The sequence below is a fragment of the Mus caroli genome, unplaced genomic scaffold, assembly GCF_978045245.1.
Source record: "Mus caroli unplaced genomic scaffold, Mus_caroli_1 scaffold_19, whole genome shotgun sequence".
NCBI classification, from domain to species: Eukaryota; Metazoa; Chordata; class Mammalia; order Rodentia; family Muridae; genus Mus; species Mus caroli.
The window spans coordinates 19987900-20011012 of record NW_028227274.1 but is presented as its reverse complement, the minus strand read 5'-3'; the positions used below and the strand labels follow the sequence as shown (position 1 = coordinate 20011012).

Below are 23113 nucleotides of genomic sequence, written 5' to 3'. Positions count from 1 at the left end.
ACTGATTATTAACTTAGTCATCTAACAGTTTACAGGTTAATCGCTTTTATAGGTTTAGGATTTGCATAACCCGGTTAGGTTCAGCTTTAAAACAACATTTTTTTTTTTTGGACTGCAATTCTTTTAGTATGAAAATAAAACTTGAAATCATAATTATAGTCTACATGGAGACTGGCAACTTTGGTTTTCTGGTCCTTTCATAGTGCAGCATTGCAAAATATCACTGTATGACCCAGTTTATAAAAATAGCTAAAGCTTAACAAAGCTAGCCAAGGCAGGAAGTAGGCACACATTCTCAAGTCAGCCTCTGTTAGCCTGAATAGACTCTAAGTAAGGAGTGCCATTCTACAGGCTCTTTGACAAACTGCTTAGGTTATTATCTTTATGTATCATAAAACAGGAAAACCCCAGTTTAATAATTGTGGCCCTAAATTTAGCTGGCCAGCTACTACACTGGGGGCTTAGTATTCCAGTGTAGCCTTGAGACTTTCTTGGGGTGAGACTTAAAGCATAAAATCCATGGTTTGGATTAACATCTTTCAGTTAGCAAAACAGTGAGAAGTAGAACTTCTGGGGTTAAAAATCAAGGTTAGCAATTTGAATGTTTGCTCAGAACTTTATACGTTGATGGATTGGGTCTTTGTTTTAAGATTACCTATGTAGCCTTTTAATTATTAACCTTGTGTTAAAAGTTTTAAGTCAACTTTTGTTACAAATTTTTAACTATGTCTACTAAATTTATAAATCCTGAGTTATATCATAGTAAAAGTTTTAGACAATTAAATGAAACCAATAAACTTCCCAACTTTTCAATGCTATAGAGTAGTATAAAATACCACTTCAACATTACCCATAACTAAAAGACATTGGAGTTCCTACTGAACTCAATCCAGTGACCAGAAAAGTCAGAGATGAGGAGTTCTGAGCTTTGGCTATCAAAGTAGCCATAGCATAGCAAGCTGCAGCCTTGGATTTGGGCTTGGGTGGACAGGAAGTAACAAGGGTGCACACCGGTGGCCTACTGGTGTTGTGGGTTGTGGGCACTGCCCCAGTCTGGCAGAATGGTAGTAATGGCAGCTAGAGCTTGGTCTGTCATCCAAGTCCACCTGTAACTGTCACAGAAACACACACAGGAGATGGAGAAGGTAGAAACAAAACTAATACACAGAACTGGCTGTAGACAAGGAGAACAAGACAGAGCAAAATAACAACCAAAACAACAAGAACAACAATTGAGGTCATTCGGAGGTTCAGCAGTTTGATCAAAGAAATTTTCTTAATAAATAGAAGATTTTTTTTCAGTTGCCTCTGAGCACAACCCAGACACACTGGGGACCTACCAGAGGCTTCCTGTTGGGGTGTCCCCACCAGTTGAGTTAGGCCAAACCTTTCTGAGTTCTATCTCAACTCTGGGTATGCCTGATCTACCCTGCTGGTCCTCCCAAAACCCTCAGCCTTGCCCACAGTGTCATGGGATGTGCTTATTCTTCCTGAGCTCTGTGGTGCAGCGTGGGCATTGAGGTGCTGGGCCTCTCTTGCCTGTCTTATTTTCTCTGCCCCCAGTATCACCAAGACATCTCCAGAATTCCAAAGGCAGGTCAGCAAAAGAACTGGTGGCTCTGTCCAAATTCCTTATTAATCAGAAATAATCGGTGGTCCATGGGGCATCTTCCTTTGCCCTTGATGGAGGAATTCAGGGCCTTATTAGATTCCTGCATCCCCTTACATTCTACAGATCTAGAGCCCACCAGAAACAGATGTCACAGAAAAACTTCAAAGCTTCTTTCACTTACCAGAGTAGGCCTCTGCACAAAAGAAAAAGCATCCTTATGTTAGATTCTTCCTTCTAGTATACAGATTCTGCCTCCAAACCAGTCAGGGTTCTGTGGCCACTCCACCTACCAACTACTTTACCTTCAAAGTCACAAATGAAATTTTCCTTTCTAAAGCTGATGGTCTGAGTGATCATCTGACCTGCATTTGCAGGGATGTTTGTCAAGGTCTGTCATTTTGGTTTATCTAATACTTTATACTGCTTTTGCTTTGTAGAACAGAGTGTTTATTTTCTCCCAAGCTCAGACAACTCCTTCTGCATGTAGCACATCCTCTTTGTAACCTGGAGGTTTCTGACACCTGGCCTTGTTCATGGACGTTTTGTTTCTTCTTTAGTCTTATGACTTTAAATTATATGCAGAGTGCAGTTCCACAAACATTCCCAGCAAGGCTTCATTGTCAACTTCCAATCTGTGGGCCCTACTGCTTGTCTATACTTCCTTCTGCGTCAATATTGAGTGTAATGCATTTAGTGAATTCAAAGCAGATATCAACCCAGTGCAGTCTGTGATGGTCCTTTCTTTCCATACCGCTTCCTGATACAGGAGCAATATGGTTCCGTCTCGGGATCTCTGCACTTCCTGTTCCTTCTCAAGCACAACTCCCACCCCACACATCCTACCATCTGCCAGGGGCCCCAACAAGCCTCACATCCAGCAGGGAAATGATCCAGGACAGGTGAAGAGTGAAACCTGAGATAGTACCACCTTTGCAGTCGCTGGGTCCTACCCTCCAGGGACTGACCTCTTGACTTACTTTTCTTACACGTTTAAACATAGAGGAACATTCAGAGGAATGTGTCCATGTAACAATTCTCATAACACAGCTTCAGGGTTGGCTGCACTGAAACTCGCATGCAAAGTAGCAAAGCACGTTTGACCTTTACAATAGAAATGAATTTGATTGGCTGATAAACAGAGCTCAGGGCTAGGACATAGAGGAAAGATCTGTGATAGCCCAAGGAGAAATTGGTAGTGGAGACGATGTATATGGGCTTTTGTCACAGGGATTTATGTTTTTTCCCCTGAGACAAAGCTCAGGATTAGTACCTAAACAATGCTTGGAACATTAGAGGGATTCATGTTGAAGGTGGCTCCTAATAGAATAGCAGAGGACCACAAGGTTGATGGATTACATCACCCCAGGATTCCAGATAAACTGGCATCATTCATTTCCTTCCACTGAAGAAAGTAGGCCTGTATGATTGGCAACCCTGGTTGCTCCAATGCATAGTCTAAGCTGTGCTTCCTACAGTTATCCTCAGTGAATGCTTCCGACCACATTTTAAATTCCACAACCCTCTCTCCAACACTCTGTACCTTAAAGTTAGTGCTGTTTGTCATTTATACTGTTTCCATTCCCTATAATATAAAATGCACCTTTAATTATTTACTCTGCAGTGACCATCTGTATTCCTCATTAAGCCAAGCCCCAGAGAGCAGGGAGCTTTCCATGGTATTTAGCCATGACGCTGGAGCTTTACTAAGCACACAATGGAGCTGAATAAATGCAGAGTGGATGAAAGAATACCATTGTTTGCTTTCTCTTTTCAATCAAATACTCCTTATCCCTTGGACTTCAATATAAGGCTTGGAAATCTCATGAACTTGGTGTATCTCAGAAGGAAAGGTGGGCTCAAATTTCTCATGTAGTATGAGGAGAAGAAGACATTGTGGTTAAGTTTCTCTCTCTGGAACAAGGGTTCCACATCTGGATCTTAGATCCTGAGCACAAGGCACTTGAGCTTTTTACATCTCCGACTAAGTCATAGCTTAGTTTTGTGTAACTCCGGGATGTTGTACATTTTAAGCTAAAGAGCAGGTCAGAGCAGTTCTGACGTGTGGCAAATCACACATCACTCCTCTTCCTCTGTACCAGTGGTTCTCAACCTTCTTGATGCCATGACCCGTTAACACAGTTTCTTATGTTGTGGTGACCCCAACCACAAAATTATTTTATTGCCCTGTAATTTTGCTAGTCATAAATCATCATGTAAATATCTGATATGAGACCCCCAAAGGGGTTTCAATCCACAGATTGAGAATCACTGCTCTCCTCTCACTACAATTTTGTGAATGTGACATGCTGGGTTGTATACTTTCATCTATCTCTAGGTATTCTCTATACATGCATAACTTTGGCTGTTTTGTTACTTCTCAATTACCCATCCTTAAGTATCTGTGTATGGGTTACCTGTATCCCCTGCTGATATGTAAGCTGACTAGAAGTAAATATCCCATCTGTGTTAGTCTCTGCATCTGCAGCCACGGTGCCTTGCATTTTGTGTGAGTTCAATATATACCAAGTAAGCATTTCATTTAATTATAGGTGTGTTTTTCAGTGATGAAGTCAGTTTTTTATTTTGTGCAGTGTGCAGCAGGGAACACCTTTGACTTAGTGTAAATCTATAGCTGGAGTCCTGGTAATTTTATCCTATGCAGCTACACTGTGTGGCAGTGGACTGGGATCTAGCTACAGAAAATTGAGTCAGGAGGATCACAAATTCAGGACCTGCTTGGGCTGCACAGACTGGGAAACTTACTTAGACCCTTTCTACAAATTAAAAATAATTACCAAAAAAAAAGAAGGTTGCATGTGTCACTCTGTTCTAGACTGATTGCCTAGTGTGTGCAAAACTCTAAGTTCAATTGCAAGATTATAAAAAATGACTGACTGGATGAAACCTTAAACTTCATCTTAAAGATATCAAACTGTGATGAGATTATCACTTTCCTCTGAGCTTTATGTGTTGCTGTATCTTCTCTTTGCTTTTCAAAAATCACTCAATAATCAGTTCTCTATTAATTAATCTGTCTTGTCTTTGCTAATCTTCATATGAAGTCATTTAATATCAGACCTGCCACCTAACATCCAAAGACCTATCTTTCCATGATATCAGATCTTTGACTCTATCATCCCATTAGGTGGGAGTCTTCCCAATGGTGGTGGGGTGCTGCCTTCCTATCTCTGCTCTACCCAGTGCTTTGTTCTATGTCTAGAAAATCACTGTGATCAACCTTTAAAAGGTTCTCCCACAGAGAATGTGCAGTGGATTTGCCATACGTAGTTGTTGTTTAACACCTGTAGCCAGAATTAAAATGCCAGTTTGTAAACTTCAGTTCCCTACATTAGCACTGTGATATACAATACAATCTTTGATTTTTTTTTCAATTACCCTTTTCTACCATACATAGAGTTTACAGGTAGAGTATTCAATCTATCATGCAAAAAACAAAACAAAACAAAAAAAAACCCAACATTTTATCTGTCATGCATCTCAAATAAAAGAATATAATCAATGCTTCTTTTCCAATTCTAAACATATATTTATTATGAAGTTTCTCCTACTTCTTGAAACTGATGCAGAAGTCAGAGTTTTAACAAGTTGATATCTTTGGACATGGAAATTTAAATCTCATTTTTGTGCCCCTTCCTAAAATGTTATCTATATATGACAAACGGTTTCAAAATTCTGAGAAAAATTGACATGCAGCCAATTGTATTCCAGAAGTGAAATATAAAAGAGAAGGAAAGTGACACACAACTTTGTGGCATTCCTGGGACATGGCCTTCCTGGCCTGGGCTAATAAGTCTCCAGGACAGTAGTGTTTGTAGAAGATGTTTAATGGATGTCACACCTAGTGGACTTTACCATGCAGAAAATAATCACAGAGGATTTAAATTGCCCTAGAATTTAGGAAGAGACTTTACAAAAAAAAAACCAACCCATACACACAACCCACCCACCCCAACACACACACATTACTATCTAAAGAATATAAACTGAGAATAAACATGATGTCATTGCTTGCTGACCAGTTCGGCAGTTAAAACAAACAAACAAACAAACAAAAAACCTGCTCATCTAAGACCTTAAAAGACATTTTCAAAGTAAGTAACTGAGGACTGCTTCACAATGCGGTGGGTGTTGGGGTGGAAGCATGTGTACTCTGTGGGTGAGCTACAGAATCAAAAAGACAATATGAAGTGAGAGGCCATTTCCACAGAAGCACTAGGGCAACAGAAATGCCCTAAGGCCTTGGGAGGGTCTGTCAGACAGAATCCAAACTAGTCACTGGAAGAACCCAGCAACTGCCATCACATCAGCAGCAGGCAACAGTACATAAATACCTCAGGCACAAGCACCTTTGACCGCTCTACTCTTCTCAGCCCTTATATCTATCAGTGTCGCCTCACCAAGTACCATGTGAGTGTGAAGCTGATCAGGTTCATAGTGATTATCTGCCTGAAGACAAAGTCAGGGAGTTTATCTGGATGGGACAAAATAATTCAGAGCAAGACAAAAATAATTGCATCAGAAAATTTTGTTGCAAGGAAATTTAAATCTAAATTCTATCCTTGTATGAACCTAATAAACATAGAAAATACATTCAGAGGTCTTTGCATATGAATGGTAGAATATATTTCTATACAGCCTGGGCACAGGAAGACACACACAGGAAGATACCCGTGAAAGCACACACACTCATGCAGATGGACTTCTTTTATGACTTTGAATTCTGGTTTTTTACTTTTTTGATTCACCTTTCTTAGAAATAAACTCTCTCTTGAACCCTCATTTCCAATTTCATTGTCACTTGATCTAATTTTATTTTATTATTAGAGGTTATCATTGTCTGAAAAAATTCTGTACCTTATGTATTTCATTTCTTCCCCTACAATCAGGTCTTAAGAGGGTAGGGATAGGACATGGCTCTGTAGAACAGAAAACTGTATAGAGATAACGATGTCATTGATCAAGTGAAAGAGTTCAGAGGCTGAACAAATTATGACTGGGGACTTGAGAGAATGTAAAGACACATGTAACCTCAGACATAATGTCTGGCAGATAATCATGGGCTATGTCATGCAGGCAGCTCAAAATGTGGGCCTGAGCAAAGGTCTCCATCATGGATTTTGATGTAGAGAAGCATGCTATAAATCAGTAGATGCTGGCTAAAGCACAGATGCAGCATTGCAAGGGAATGGCATAGAGTGGAAACTTCTAGAGAACAAGAGGGAAGGGAAAGAGTTGCTTATTATGCCTGGTTTCATAAAGTGAAATGATCTTAAATCTTAAGGGAGCGAGAACTACTGCTTACCAAATTCAAGTAGTTTATAAACCTGTATTGGTTTCATATATATGTAAATATAATTATAGCAATGAATTCCTAAAAACTACTAGCTTTCTGACATGGATTTGTTGCAAATAGAATAAAACTATTAACTGTAAAATTTAAAGACGAAACAATATGGTGCTAATAAATAACATTTGTCTTCCAACTATAATGTTAAAACCTATAACATTCTACATTCATACCCAGAGTCCTAAGTCAGATGCATCATGTAACCAGGAAGTAGGCAAAGGAAACAAAACTATTAAGGTAGGAACACACCAAAGGGTACTGATCTGAGAACCCACCAAATAAACACAGGCTTCAAGGGTGTGTATTAAATCCATCATCAGATAAGTTATTTTTAGATCATTTTGTAAGCAGCTTCTCATGCCATGATCCTTTTAAATTTTAATTCCACATTACTATAAAAATCATTATCCCTCAGTGATCCAGGCTCTGCCATATTGATGGCTTTCTAATTACCTTAGTTTGACTGCTTCATAATTAATATACTTCAAGTACCAAAAAATGGATGGGTGGTTTTTATACCCAGTTTAAACTATAATAATCTATAAGCTCTTTTTTTCCAAGTGTGTAGAAATTAAGATCTCAGTTCCATGGCTCTTTCAAAATGCACAGTCCCTGTGGAAGTGTGTTTACTGTATGATTGAACAGAGTATTCATCAAAGGTAGTTGGGAATCAATTATGTAGAGCAACATTACGAGGGGATTGTTTTCATTCTGCTTACTCAACCATGCTGGCACACCTGTCTCTAATTTTGAAACCATCAATGATTGCTTTATAGCACCAGTGCTCAAATAAAGTCATTAGTCGGGATTTCTCACCTTTTCGGGAGAAAACAAAACAAAGCATAAGAAAATGAACATTTTCTACCATCTCTGGGGTTTTTATTTTTTAAAATTTCTGTTTCCTGAATGAGTTTAATTTTCTTGTCAATAGTAAGAATTCCCAATGTCACACTATGCAACTACTAGGATAAATCATTCATATCTGAGTGATACCTTTACTGTTCTGAGCCATCTCACTGGCCCAAAAAAATGTTTTCAATGAGTAAAGTCAAACTCTAGATAAAATGATGGCTTCATAGATAACTTGAAGATTTCATGATGGACATTGCAATAAAGAAGAAGGAAGATAGACTGTGTTACTAAAAGAAATCTCCACTTACTCCGAAAGTATACTGAAGATTAATGTTAAAAATATCCAGGTATTACAGAAAGATTTTCTGTGATGAGAAATTCTGCTCAAAACTACCGGCTAAGTGACTTGCAATATTATTTTGGAAGCTCAAAGGAATTGTCTTTAAAGTCTTTTGCCAAAATAAGGATTGCTATCCTATGGAATATTCATTTAAGCACAGGCACTTTTGATCAATCACTAAAGAGCAAATTGGCACATTTAAATTGAAAGCTGATAACAAGTTTCATGTGCTTGAAGGAGATTCCTACTAATTGGTGACTACCCACTATGCTTCTTTCCTTCGAGTTTCAGGTGTCCACTATCATTTGGTACTAATGTATTTATTTTGTATTTTTGAGGTCAATGAATCTTAAACCTTTGCTTTACATACACACACGCATATACAGATGAGAGGCCAAACCTACTCTATTTTGGAACCGGCCATCAATTTAAAAGAAAAATTTTAAAAGGGCCTGAAAACTTAGCCCAGCTAAACAGCTAAACCCAAGCTGCACCCAAGTACCAGGAAGAACCCCATGACTTGTCCTTGGCCAATTCTCTAGTTACTTCCTAGCAACAGTCAATCAAAGATTAGTCTGATTGGCTCAGATGTGCTTTCAGACCCTTTATGATTGTGTAGTCTTGCTCCAGAGCACCAACCTGTTGGCTTACAATAGAAATTTAGTTAGCTGCTTGGCAGTCTACACACCCACTCCTCACCCCCTCCATTGCTTGCCATTTTCTGTAAAACCTTGTCCCAATGAGAGTTTAGGACTGCTTCAGCAAACCATCCTGTGGGTCAGTGCTAAGCCCAAACTCAAGTTTGTAATAAAGAGACCCTAATGGAGACATTGGAAACAGCTCCCTGGTGGTCTTTTGGGGTTCATGAATGCTTCCTAGCACCTCAAACACGATTTTTAAAAATGCTATTCGCCAGGCGTGGTGGTGCACGCCTTTAATCCCAGTACCTGGGAGGCAGAGGCAGGCAGATTTCTGAGTTCGAGGTCAGTCTGGTCTACAAAGTGAGTTCCAGGACAGCCAGAGCTATACAGAGAAACCCTGTAAAAGCTATTAGTTTGCAAATTTTATTCTTGCATTTTTGTGTATTTTCTATGAGCATATCATTTACCTAAGAAGCAGAATGAATTCTTAACTACATGATCTACATGTTAGACACTATATAATTTTAATAACCATACAAAGTAACAAGATTCCATATGGTATTTTTATGTTTAATTTGGGTCTACCTCCTCCTCCCTCTCCTCATTTCCTTGGCCCCTTCCCAGTGTACTATTCTCTCTCCAGTACATCCTTTTTCATGTTCACAAGGGTTAATATCTAGTATATGTAAAGAACTGAAAAAAAAAAAACCTAAAATACCAAATTACCATTCGACAAATTGGCCAATCAACTAAAATAGTTTTCAAAAGGAGCACTACAATACCTGATAAACTTTTAAACATGTTCAGCATATTGGGCATTAGGGAAATGGAAATTAAAAATTCTTTGATATTCCGTCCCAACCCAGTCAGAATGGCTCTCATCAAGGAACCATCATTGTTATTTTATTTGGGGAAAAGTAAGTATATACATTCAGAGAATACAATTGTTGTTTTATATACCTGCACAGAAAAATGTGATTCAGCTAGACTAATGAGGATAGCCAGAGCCTCACTTCCCTATCATTTATTATGACAAGGTACTTGGAATTTAATTACTTGGAAGTAGAAAATACTTTGGCTCTCATCACCATGCCGTAAGATGTATCTCAAAATTGACTCCTCCTACTTGCATTTTTAGGCCTCCAATTGACAGCTCCCTGTTCCTTCCCTTCCCAGCCCTCATTTGTGACCACAATGCTACCTCCATTCTATCTCTGAAGCTTTATTAGTTCCCAGTTATGGTGCAAACTTTACTGCCCATGAAATCATGTGCATTGGTGTGTTTACACACTTCTACAAAGAACTTATCAGACAAACAAACAAACGAACCTCAAAGGGTTTGGTGACTCTCTGGCAGTAGCTATTCTCCTAAGAGTTTGTTTTCTTAAATCAGAAATAAATATATTCAAGGTTTATCATTGCATGACCTGGAATCAATCAATATGTGGCTTTTAGAAGTGTCTACCTGTGTCTTGGGGAGAATTTTTGTACTGCTCATATTTTAACCATTTTTAGCTCTCAATTTGAAAATGTAATATAGGACTCCACTGAGTGCATGCTGGAAACCTGAGCATTGGAATACATGAGCCAGGATGCAAGGTCATAAGGATGGACTGAGTTGATGTCATCAAATGTCGGCTCTCATTACCCCCAAATATGGCTAGGCACTTACAGGGCAGATGTTTTCTTGTTGGTTGAAGAGCATTTTCAATATAGCTTTGGTTCTCTCTGATCCTCCCTCAATGTCCCTGGAAACTCTTAGCAATCTACTTATTTCTAGAATGCTCTCAAATGGGGGAGAGAAACTTTTAGAAGGTAGAGATGTTTTCAGCAGTTTGTACATGGACTGCATTGCACTCACTAACCCCATTTGCACTCATAAAGCAAGGAGGGGATTTAAAATATGTATCTTAAATAAAAATGTTCTATCATATGAACTACAGAGAACATGTAAGGACAGTAGACATCTGCAATCAGCTTACAGAAAATTGGGGCAAATTGAAACATGCATTGTGTCTGCATGTTTACTGTTCTGTAGCAGAAAGATCATTTGTGGCTCAGATCAAGGTTCTGCCCCTTGAAAAAGTAAATCGGTAATGCCTGCTCTTTACATACCGCATGATTTTCTCAAAAGGAGAGTCCATGTTCTAGGAAGAGTGTATTGCAAACTTCTTGGCACTGTAAGATAACAGTGACATGCAAACACAGACAGGATCTGAGCACTGCTGACAATTTAACTGGTATTTTCTGCTCATTTTTATAGACAACATAGTCATGAAAATAACTACTGTTCAATACGTGCAGATGCCATAAAACCTAAAAACAAAATTCCTGGGAGTCTTGAGAGAAGATGTCAATCTAGTGTTACCTTTTCAAGGTCACTTATATTAAAAACAACAATAAGAACAACAAAAAACTATTGTTTTGTCCCTTAAGGGGAATAATTAAGTTTCAGTTAGATAATTTGTCTGTGAACGGTTTTGAGTGAAAATTTCCTTATGTGCCTGAAGGGCTTAGGATTCTATCTGTGTGATCCATCAGGGAACCAGTCAACAACTACAACTTCAGACTTCAGTTTCTGGGGGTGAAACACAAAAAGTAAAGTCCCCTCTTGTAACTTATCCCAGTCTTGCCTTCCATGTAAAAGCAATTTCCCATCTTCATATAAGTCCATTTTACACATGAAATGCAAATGCGCGCATACGTCTTAAAGGTAGGGAGAAAGATATAAATGGATGGGCCAGAGTCTGGTTAAAATAGAAAACAAAAATACTTCTTTAATTTCTTGAATATTTGTATCAAAGAAATTGTGTGTGTGTGTGTGTGTGTGTGTGTGAGTGTGGGGGGGGGCTGTATGATATATGTGTGTGTGATTGTCTAGTCCATTGTTTGTAGTCATTCAATTGTTGATCCTTATTTTAATGCATTATACATTTTGAAATATTTCTAATAAAAAGGTCAGCTATTTTTCTTGTTAATTAAATGTATTTGTGTAGATATGAAGCTTTGTAGCATATTAAAATGGCCCTTTTTCGAAAACAACATTCATAGGTACTCTGGGGGTGAACTGCTAGTTATGAAAATGTTGAGCACTCATTATTAAAATATTAATTACTGGAAGTTGATGACAAAGGTAAAATGTGACTTCAGGGCATATGTACCTCTTAATGTCATTAAAATCATCTCTCTTTGAAAATGATTATCATTCAAGACAAAAACATGAATTAACACTCATTAAACGTTTGTCCAAAAGACACTGCAGAACATATTTTATTGGCAGACTTGTGTGTTTTATTTTTCTATGGATAGTGGACTACCAAAACATTAATAATGCAAATCTTTGTTTGAATACAAATAACCCCTACAAAGTTGGCTTTGATTATTAATGGAATTAATTATCTTCCTTTCCAGTGCAGCTACAGCAGTTTGGAACAGCAGTTAATAAAGAAAGAGTCAAATTTTAAAATAGCACACTTAATAATCCAAATTAATTCTATCATACAAAAAATGCATAAGAAAACACTGCGGTAATAATGTTTCCTCTTTTGCAAAACAAGGTGCTCTTCTGTGAGAGCATCCTCCTTTCACTTTCAAACAGGACATGAGGACCTCAGAAGAGTGCCACCTTAATAAAACTAGAAACTTAGATTATTTACCCTGTTTGAGTGGTAGAATGGAAACTAGCCCTTCACAAATACCCCAAGAAAAGAGAATATTCTGATGTATTGTCTTTTGAGATTTCAAGACATTTGTCTTTACAGAAAGAGTATTTTATAGCTAAGTCATTTCCATAAACACTTTGGATGTAGTCAATTGGTGAGTTCAGAGTGAAATAAAGCAGAACTATTAAACTGGCTACCGAAAAAGGGTGTGGCACATGCCAGTAAACCATACCTCTGGGAGACTCCCAGATGTCTTCCCTAAAAATCATACAGATTTCCTAGAGACTAGTTTAAAAAAAATACTTTTATAGGAAAAAGGTGTATTCTTGAAAAATTAATCTGAGTGTATCATTAGCTCTGTGTCACTACAATGAAACCCCAGAGGAAATTATAAGTTTATTTACCTCACACTTTGTGTAAAGGTGTCAGCATGAAAGCAAGTGCTTATGTTGCTTTGGGTTTATGACTGGATTAGCTGGATTGCAAGAGCTGAGAGAACAGGGCAGAGCAAACTCATTTACATCCTGAGCCATGAAGGAAAAGAGTAGCAAGGGGGGCCTAGGATGTCCACAGTCTTGAGGGAGATCTGTCCCCAGTGAGTCTTTAGGACCTGCCACTAGTTAGGCATGCCTAAAGCTTCCACCTGTTCTCAGTAACCTCACCAAAGGGAACAAGTATCTGATTTGTGGGCTTTTAGGACAATTCAACCATCAACTCTCTCAGCATTTGGACATCATAGATCCATCCATTTACCATTTGGTGGACTGTAATAAGCTCACACTAAGGGGATACATGCCACACCTATGTTAGTATGGAGGAATTAATGTAAACAGGTTGAGTATGTGTAATCTGAATTGCCTGAGACAAGAGTGAATCTGACTTTACAGTATTTGGTACTTTTTTTTTTAATACTTGCATAGGATATTGGTTGAATGTCCAATTTCTGAAGGGATTTTTAAAAATCCTAAATCTAAAATGATTAAGTTCCCCTTCACAAAGTAAAAATGTTAGCACTCAGTTTCAGATTTTAAGGTATTTTCTCAAATCCTCTAGATGGTATATAAATAGAACCTATGCCCACACAAACATGTTGGCACACTTACACAGGAGACTGTTCGACTGGAGAGACTGATGCATCAAGTCTGAGATACTCTTTCCCATCAAATCCAGTATGCTCCCATGGTAACTGTTTGTATTCGACTAACATTGATTTATGAACAACTCTTGCTCACAACATCCCTGACTGATTAGCCTGATTACTTGAGACGAGCTTGCTTGTTATGACCTACATACCAAAGAGCAACAGATTTCAAAAAATAACCATCTTCAATGTTCCAGATTATTTAAGCTCACTTATTATGGGTAATACGAAAATTCATCTTAAGTACAAAACAAAAAATAATGTTTTCGTTAAAGCAAATAGTAATATATTTTAATGTCTCTATTAGCAGTGGGTCCCAGCACTCTATTTTTTTTTCTATAGAGTCTGAAACTGATCTTCTTTGGGTGCCTTTTCATTGACAATACAATAAAACTATTAAACTAGTACAGCCAACTGGAGACTCAGGAGAGTTGAGCTGGTGGCAGTAGCAGCAGCAACAGCAGCAGCAGCAACAGCAACAGCAGCAGCAGCAGCAAACCCTAATTCAGTCTTGGTCTTTGCTTGACTTGATGGGCAATTTCTCCCAGGAAAATGTTATAAAAGGCAATATGCCCTCCCAGGGGTTCTGTGATTCAAATGGCAAGCTTTGAATTTACAACCCAACATTCTAGTTGTACACTGAGTTAGATCAGCTCATGTTTGCGTTAGACAAATTTCAGAAACATCAGCTTTGATACTTTAATTACATCAAAATTTAAATTTGTTATACAATATTTTCTTTTCCATTTTTTTCTGTAAGTCATTGGTATCATGGTACCATTTAGATTGGGAAGTTATTAAGTTTCAGGTTCTCTTTATAAGCTCACTGGAAATAAAGATGATCATGTGTCCCCATCCATGGCTGAGTATAACTGAGCCATTTGAGCTAAGCACATCATCATAACAAGAGCAAAGTCATGCCAAGTTTTCATCATGTAAACTATGAGAATATCAATACAACATGGGGCTGTGCCATAGAAAAACCTTCTTTCATATCTCTTCTTCTGTATCGTCTAGGGATAAATCTGGCAAACACGTGACTTTATTCTAATTTGATGTCACACAAAATGCTGATGGTAATAAAAACTCACTCCTAAAATTTATTAAAAATATATTTATAAAAATATTTCTTATTGAAAATGAAAGAAGGCTACGGATATGACTTGGTGGTAAAGGCTTTGCCTTGCTTACAGAAGTTCATCCTGAACATGGAAGAGTGAAGAGAAGGATAAAGTCAGAAGAAATATAAAAATTGTAAAAAGTCAGGAGAATTAAATTATTCCGTGTCACATATATTTTAGACTTCATGAACTTATAGCTAAGGAGAAATGCAATCTATTTTGTTATTAAAAATAAAGCATTTATTGCAAACTTAATTTTTAATTCCCTTACATCATTTTTCAGTGGGGTAAAGGTAGTTTCATGAACAATGATGACTGTATAAACACACCTACATGACCTGGGTGTGTGTTAAGGTCCTTCAGGCTCCTGTAATGCTGGCAGTAAACTTAGCATACAGTTAATACACAGTACAACTTTATGATGTTTTAAACATAAAGGAAAAGGGGAAAAGGGAAAAGGGGGAGTGGAAGAAACAGGGAAAAAGGAAGAGATGTTAGGAGGACTCGGGGGGAAGCAGGGAACGCACAAACTAAGAGGCTCAAAGTCTGTCAAGGTGTTCTCTTGTCTCTCACTGTTATCACTCACTGTGTAATTTTAGTCTGTTTATTGCTTGTTTGTTTTCTATTTACTAAAAGCCACCTTCTCCTGCCCCCAGTTACACTTTTGCAGGAGAGAACTATTAACTACAGATCCTAGGTCCATGTCCCCACTTGTGTACACAATGAAACCCTGCTTCCCCAACCTGACTCCACAGAGGTGGGACCAGCATTGTCCTTCACCATTCTTTCAGTTCTCAGTTGCCTCTTATGAATGAAACCACACGGCATTGCTTACCAAGTGTCCTTAGGCTTCATCAGTGTTGTAGTACCCATGAGGGGTCCTGCTTCAAGGGTAAACAGGATTCCACTATGCATTTGTCCTTCGTTTTGTTCGTCCACTCACTTGCCAGTGGTCCTTTGGGTGACTGCCACCTCTTGGTGGCTTTGAAGCAATCTATTATTTTAAATTTAGTTGGAAATTATCATTTTTAAAAATGTATAGCTTGCCCACATTGTTGCCTTGTTTGCTTTATTATTATTATTATTATTATTAGTTTTTAGAAAATATACACATAAGCTTAATGTTCACTGTATGGAAGTTTCTTAGCCACAGTGACCATGTGGCTGGCATTGAGAGTATACAGAGAGAAGCAGCGCAAAAATGTTACAATGATGGGATGCTGTCTTGTTACAGGATGAAGCTGCTCCTGCTGACAAACAGTGCAAGCCGGAGGCAGCCCAGGCCACCTACTCAACAGCTACTGTTCCAGGCTCCCAGGAGGTATTGTACATCAATGGCAATGGGACCTACAGTTACCATAGTTACCGAGGGCTAGGAGGGCTGCTAAGCCTGGATGACACTTCTAGTAGCGGTGAGTCTTTATCACAGCTTGCATGTTGTGCGTTCACTTGGGGCTGGTACATTTTCTAAACCTGAAAGAAGAAAATGGATAAAGTGTTATAAGCATGAGCCAGTGACAGTGGGGTTAAAACGAGGCTATTTGAAAACACAATGTTTGCCTCCCCTCCTGAGTAGCTCACTCTGTTGCCACAGCTTCTGTGAGCGGCAGCAATATGATGCAATTGAATGATTGCTGTTTTATATTAGGAAGAAATTTCAGGTAGAATAGGAGCAATTCTTTTTCCCAAGTAGTAATTCATTCTGCCCCTGGTGTTGTAAGAGTGATTTGTCAATGGCTTGTCAAGAATCATGCTCTGGTTTCTTAATGTTCACTGGGGTTTGAAAGCTGGAGGATTTGAGGCAATGGGAACTTTATGGGATGCACATTGCTTTCACTGAAGACACATGAAGGGAAACAAATCAGAAGCCATTGTGCCTCCCCAGCCAATAGGTTAACATCAGTAATGCTCTGCCCATAGTAATTGATGCCTAGAGCCGGCTTGTATTTGCTCCTGTTTTAGGAATTTCCTAGAGTTTATGTGTCACAACATCTCAAATGCATCAAACATTTAAGTTCTCTCCATAGAATAATTTGTATCTTAAGAAATGTATATATGCAGACAAGTTACTATACCTAGAATGTGAAAAATCATATTTCTTAATTATACATAAAGTACAGTTATGAATAAATTAATGTTGTACTCTTTCTTTTTATATGATAAAATACTCATAAGTATAAAGACAAATGACAAATTGAAAGTTATTACTTATTTATAATGAAAGAAGTAAATCAATACATACATCCTTTAAAATTAAATAGGCAATGCACAATTAATTTTTTTAAAAAAAAGAAGGTATAGTGGGGAAAAGGAGTTAGTCCAGTGATGCTTAACATGCACAGAACCCGAGTTTCTATTCTCAGTCTTTCCATCTCTTCAGGACAATGCTCTCTAAGGCATACAGGATGGTGGTAATGTCACATTCGGGGCTGAGTCCTCAGATGTCCCTTTTTCTTTGTATCCCTGCAGCCATGGTTCTCAGCATTCACCAGTGTTGATGGCAGAGAGAGAGAGGGAGAGAAAGAGAGAGGAGAGAGAGAGAGAGAGAGAGAGAGAGAGAGAGAGAGAGAAATCTGACCAAGGCTGAGAGTAAACTTGTTCTGTGGCTACAAACACTTGTATATCTTCTCGATGGCTTGACACAGCTTCTTTTATCATTTAAAACATTGGGTTTTTTTTATATATTTATTAATGTATCTTCTCTGAATGTTGACTATGCTAAATATTTGTTATTTCTATAATATCTGCAAGAGAATACAGTTACTTGGATTTTGTTAGTGGTGCAAATTAAAATAAATAGAAGTGAACAACACTTCAGTATGGGAATGACCTGTGAAACTAAAGCAAAATGAGGTGGCTGGCCTCTATTCCCATACAATCAGAATCATTTCCCTTTGCTCCTAAATATCTAAATGGTTTTATAGGGCCATACAACTAGAAAATGTGAGGCCTCTTATTTTTAATTAAGAGTCTCAAGACATGAATGACAGAAGAGCAGAATATGGGCTCTGCCTTGCCCACTGTGCTCCCAGACTTCATAATTCATCCTGTATTATGATGTTTGTCTGACTTTGGAAGTTGTTATTAAAAATACAGAGAGATCCTGGTAGGAGAAATGCATTGTATACAAAGACAGAAAAAGAAATAAACTTTTATAGGATTTCAAAGATGTTGGTATTCTTGTAGATGTTGTAGCTGATGTTGTTTTGAGAAGAAAAGAGACTCATTTGGATGCTAATCTTTACCAGAAAACATTAGCTGAAAATTCTTTCCTATATTTAAACTAATTCTTCAAAGAAAAAGCAAAGTTGTCTCTCAAATTAAAGCAAAGAAAATGAGTCAAGTCAGAGCAAATCAGGCAACCAGCGAATTTTCTTTTGTGTTCCTTTAACTGTTGTCAAAAATAAAAACAAAATCATCTTACACTCCTTCCTTAGCTCCAAGCTGCCTCTGCTTCTTTCATCTGGTTTTCCCTCTCTAATGCCATCTGTTGTTCATCCTCAAAGTTTATTACTTAGGACTCCCAGGTGTAGCCATAAACCCTTAGAAAACTCTTGAATTTATTCTGTGAAACATATACAACAGTGAATGTGCAAACACACACACACACACACACACACACACACACACACACACACCACATACCACATACAACATAACACATACACAGTTTGCTTTCCATTCCTCAGCCATTGGTGATGTTCAAAAGCCATGTCAGAATTCTAGAACAGATGTCAAGTATGCAGCTGTATAATTAGCAGGAATGCAACTTGTATAAGTTTATAGTTTAAAGGTGGATGTGGTAATATTATAGTGAGATGTACTTAGTTTGATATTCATTGAACTCCCCCCTCCCCCAAGCTTTCACTTTCATAGAATGACAGAGGCTGAAAGGAGCTGGGAAATACTTTATCAGCAATCTCTCCTTACAGACATCTCTCAGACTTTTTAATAAAAATGTTTCTGCCAGCCACTTATGTCAACCAATGCATCAGAATGAAAGACAGACCTTATGAAGGCTGGGAGCAAAGTGGGCTAGCCCCTAATTTCTGTTCTCTATCATCAGTGGCATATCAAGTTTCATGTTGTGTATCACCCCTTCATATTTGCTGTTTGAAGTCTACAAAATAAGAAGGAGGCATAGGCAATTAGTGGCATGTAGATTTGAGGCTACTTAACTCATATATCCTTACATTTTTGTATGATAGGATGAAGGCCATTTAAAGACACCAAAAAGGATAACTTCCATGCCTTGTAGACTTCAGACTGCTGCTGAAAATGCACAGTAGGATTAACCTACTGGTTAACCTACTGTGGTCTGCAACATTATGAAAATGAGATGAATTTCTTTAGGCTAGGGCTTTGGACCTAGTGTAACAATAATAAAACAACTTAAAAAGTAATCTGGGCAAAGAGGCCCTTTACACTTAGATGAAAGCAAATCTCTCCAGAGTAGGACTTCGGCACCCACTGATGGTGGCAGCCAGTGGAAATATTAACTCTGTACAATAAAAGGAGTCAGAATAGCTTTTCATTCTCCAAGAATCTGGAATTCTTTTCACACTGGTGTTGTTTACTCCTGTCTTGGTTTTATTCATTTTTTTTTTCAAGTACAGAAAGACGGTTAGGTTGACTGGGTACACAGTTTCATTTGTTTGGGGACTCTCTCTTTAAGTTACATGAATCCAACCTATTCTGACCTAATGCTTCATTATCTGTTATTCCTTATATAACATATTTGGAGTGATTGAAAAAGAAGCTATATGAATATGCACAAATCTTGAGAGCTAAAAGGAACATAGAAGAAAATTAGCATAGAATTAGATGCCAGCATCATAGCTAGTGGTGGATAACTCTGGCAGTCGAAATTTGAGAATTCTTGGTTTTAGGGCTATGTGCGTTTGTAACGTGTGGAGAGCAGCAGTTAGAATAAGGGTTAGATTAAGTGTATGTCTGACTTAGTTTGTAAGGCAAGTGACGACATTCAGAAGTCACAAAATTATCTGGAGAAACCAGAATATTCTTCAAGCTGACAGAAAAACAAACAAACAAACAAACAGAAACAAACAAAACCAGACAATATGGATTAGAGGACAAAAGATGTTTCCAGAACTATCTGAAATCATATTATAAGGCACATGAACCCTGCAAATTATACCATATCCTAGAACACAAGCATGTATTTTTAAAAAGGAGGTATTTTGACTCGCTTTATATTTAGTGTAACATATTTTGGGTTTTCTCTGTTTCAATAAATGTACATTTAATGAAAGCTTGTTTACCTTAAGAAATGTGTAGCTCAAAACACATCAATAAGAGCTGTCTCTTGTGGTTTAGGGAGATGAGACTGGGTTTCAGTTCCTAGCCACCCCCATCAGGCAGCTCACAGCCACTTGTCATTTCTGTTCCAGGGCACCCAGTGGTCCCCTCTGGACTCTGTGGAAACACTGTGCCCTCACCAAAAATAACAAAATAAATGTTTTTAAGACAGTCTTTGATTTTATTTAAATGTCAAAGCACTTTCAATCCTACCTTCTTCTACTGCTTAATTAGCTCATTGAACACTCTCTTCCCCTAAATAGATGTGCTATCTGAGAAAGCACAGACTCCGCCTACCATGATTCCACTCCTCCAAGTAATGTCACTTACATGTCAAGTACCTAAGCACTGGCTTAGTTGGAACTATTATTATTAAATAGAGTTTCTGATGTCAACATTAAAGAGGTACAGAGTCAGTCATTTGTAGATCTTGGATGCCAGGTGTGAGTAGTTTATCTGATATGAAAGCAAACAAGGCTGGTGATGCAGGTCTGCATTAGACCATGTGCTTAGCATACATGATTCCTTGGGTTTGATCCAGCACAACAAACAACAAAAGGCAGAAGAATGAGTCAAAAGAAAACACAGTGGATGGAGGAAGAGCGCAGTGGATTCATCGATGTGTAGGTCTATCTGGTTGTAGTAGAGTTTTATAAACTCCTGCTTCATTTTGACTATAATGGCAACTGGGAAATCTGTCCTACATAGGAGACTTCATAGCAGGGAGAAAGCCTGTCTGTGCCCAGTGCCAGAGTGCCCTTCAAAGCTTTCAGTAGCCAACCCACCATTTGTTTAGAGCTGGCAACGGCCTGCACCCAGCAATCCAGATTTTCAAATTGGAGTATTATCAAAATGACAGCAGTTACAATTTGTATAAAGAATGTATTCAAATTAAGCAAATGAAAGAAGCAAGAAGTAGCCTGTCTCCTGTCATTATCGCTTCCGTTGACATGGGACATTGTGTCAGGAAGCTCACATCGCATCATCTACAGAAGGCTATTGTGGTTCTCTGCAGTTCCCCATTGAACCCAGAAGCTGAAATTATGTGCAAAAGGCATCATTTGTTTTTGGCTGTTTCCTCTACACACACTCCATGGGGTGCAGACTTTTCATTCTTTTTTTCAACTCTGATAAAAAATAGGCTGATATACAGACCAAAATCTAACAGAATAAAATTGTGGTAATAATGAGCCTTAATAACTAACATTTGTATGGTGATTTCTAGTCTGCCTGAATCTCTGCATTTGGTATCTTCCTCCTTTTGTCGTGACATGAATTTATGGGATTTCCATTTGAAATATTCTCTTGGATAAAGCCTGTCGCTGGACCTAGAACAGGTACCCTTGACCATAGGCCTAACTAGAGCTAGTCAAGGTAGTCATATAAGACTGAAGTCTCATTTCTTATGTGCACCTTTTGAATCTAGAACCTTAACCCCTCAGCCATTATAGCCATTACAGTTTTTATGGAAAATATTCAAAGGAGCCTTTCCATTCACTCACCCCCTAAACACCTCACCAACAGTTTTTCCTCAGTTCACTAAAGCAAGCTCTCACTTACCATAATTGCTAGATTAGTTTGCCCCTAATTTCACCAATTAGCAAAGCTAAGATAGTTTTTAGCATTTATTTTCCTGGATTTCATGGGCATATTTGAGCACCACCACCCCACCCCACCCCCAATGATTAAAGCTTTGAGTTGTCCATGGCCTTGATACCCAGGACAGATGTTCACATCAACTTGGGTTCTTATAGTATTCTTTGCCTCCTGCCTTTCTAGGATATACTTTTAAATTTTCCACCTATTTTTTCCATACTGCAATTTAATTTCCCTCCTCTCTTCTTCCCTTCATCCCTTAAGTGTCTTGTTTTACATGATCATTAACTGTTACTATTTCTTCTGAAATGTCTGTATTATAATCTTTGCCTATGAGCCTCTGATTTTATACCTAATTTTTGACAAGATGGTATGGTATAGCCATTCCACGAAACCTTAAGTTAATCATGCAAACATGACTTCTTCCTCCCCATATGTTCTATAAGATATGTTTATCTGTTTGGGATAGAAAATAACTTCCCCTGTACATAACTAATGTGGGCCCTGTTAGATACCTTGAAACACCTATGCTACTTCCCCAATCACTTTCAAGCTCAGTTTTCTTCCAGTATGTTCCCATAATGCACTATAAAGATTTATTGCATCTCCACCCATTTGCTATGCACACTTTTTCATGGAGAATAAGCATAGCTTGAAGATGTGCAAGATGACTAACTTGTCCCTGGCTTCCATATGGCTAGGGTCAGTAAATAAGATGGTTCTTGTTTGGACTCTGTGGATACTAAATGGATATACACATCATGAATACATATGTAAAAAGATTTTCCCAGTGAAACATTGTGCCTCTTGGGACACCTTTTTTTCCCTTGTTCTTCTCTTTTTGTATGTGTATGTGTGAGTTGTATGTATGTTGGTGTTTGTTAGGTGTAGGTGAACATTTGAACATGGAGGACAGATGACAAGTTCAGGTGCCATTCTCTAGGTTTGGAATTAGTTACTTTTCTGCTGCTGTTACAAGAAACGGTGACAGAAGGATGTTTTATTTGGGCTTACAGTTCCAAGGGGATAGGAGTCCATCACTACTGAGATAGGAAAGCATGGCGGCAGGCAGGCATGGTGGCTGGAGAAGGAAGCTGATAAGCATACCTTAAAACTGCAAGGAGGAAGAATGAACTAGGAATGGTGCATACCTTTTGAAACCTCAAATTGACCACAGTAACATGCCACCTCCAGTAAGACTAAACCCACTAAACCCACACAATAGTGCCACTATCTGTGGACCAAGTATTCAAATGCCAAAGGATATGGGGCATTTCATTCAAACAACCACAGGTTCTATCCACCTTTTTGTTTTTTAAATCATAATTCTCACATTGGCCTGAAACTCAACAAGTAGAAAGTAGGCTGGGTTTGGTGACTGTCAAACCCCAGGGATTCATCTGTCCCTACCATGCAAGCACTTAGATTATACTCACAGTCTACCACACCCGGAAACTTTGA

General features: G+C 38.3%; 1 protein-coding gene across 10 annotated transcripts in view; it reads left to right on the top strand.

Annotated features, from left to right (window-relative positions):
• Nol4 (nucleolar protein 4) overlaps positions 1–23113 on the top strand; it is a 350147-nt gene that overhangs the window by 308086 nt on the left and 18948 nt on the right. For all 10 annotated transcript variants that reach the window (XM_085833391.1, XM_085833385.1, XM_085833392.1 and 7 more), the window contains one exon: positions 15972–16149. In XM_085833391.1, the coding sequence (XP_085689517.1) occupies positions 15972–16149 (178 nt within the window). The remainder of the gene's footprint in view (positions 1–15971; positions 16150–23113) is intronic.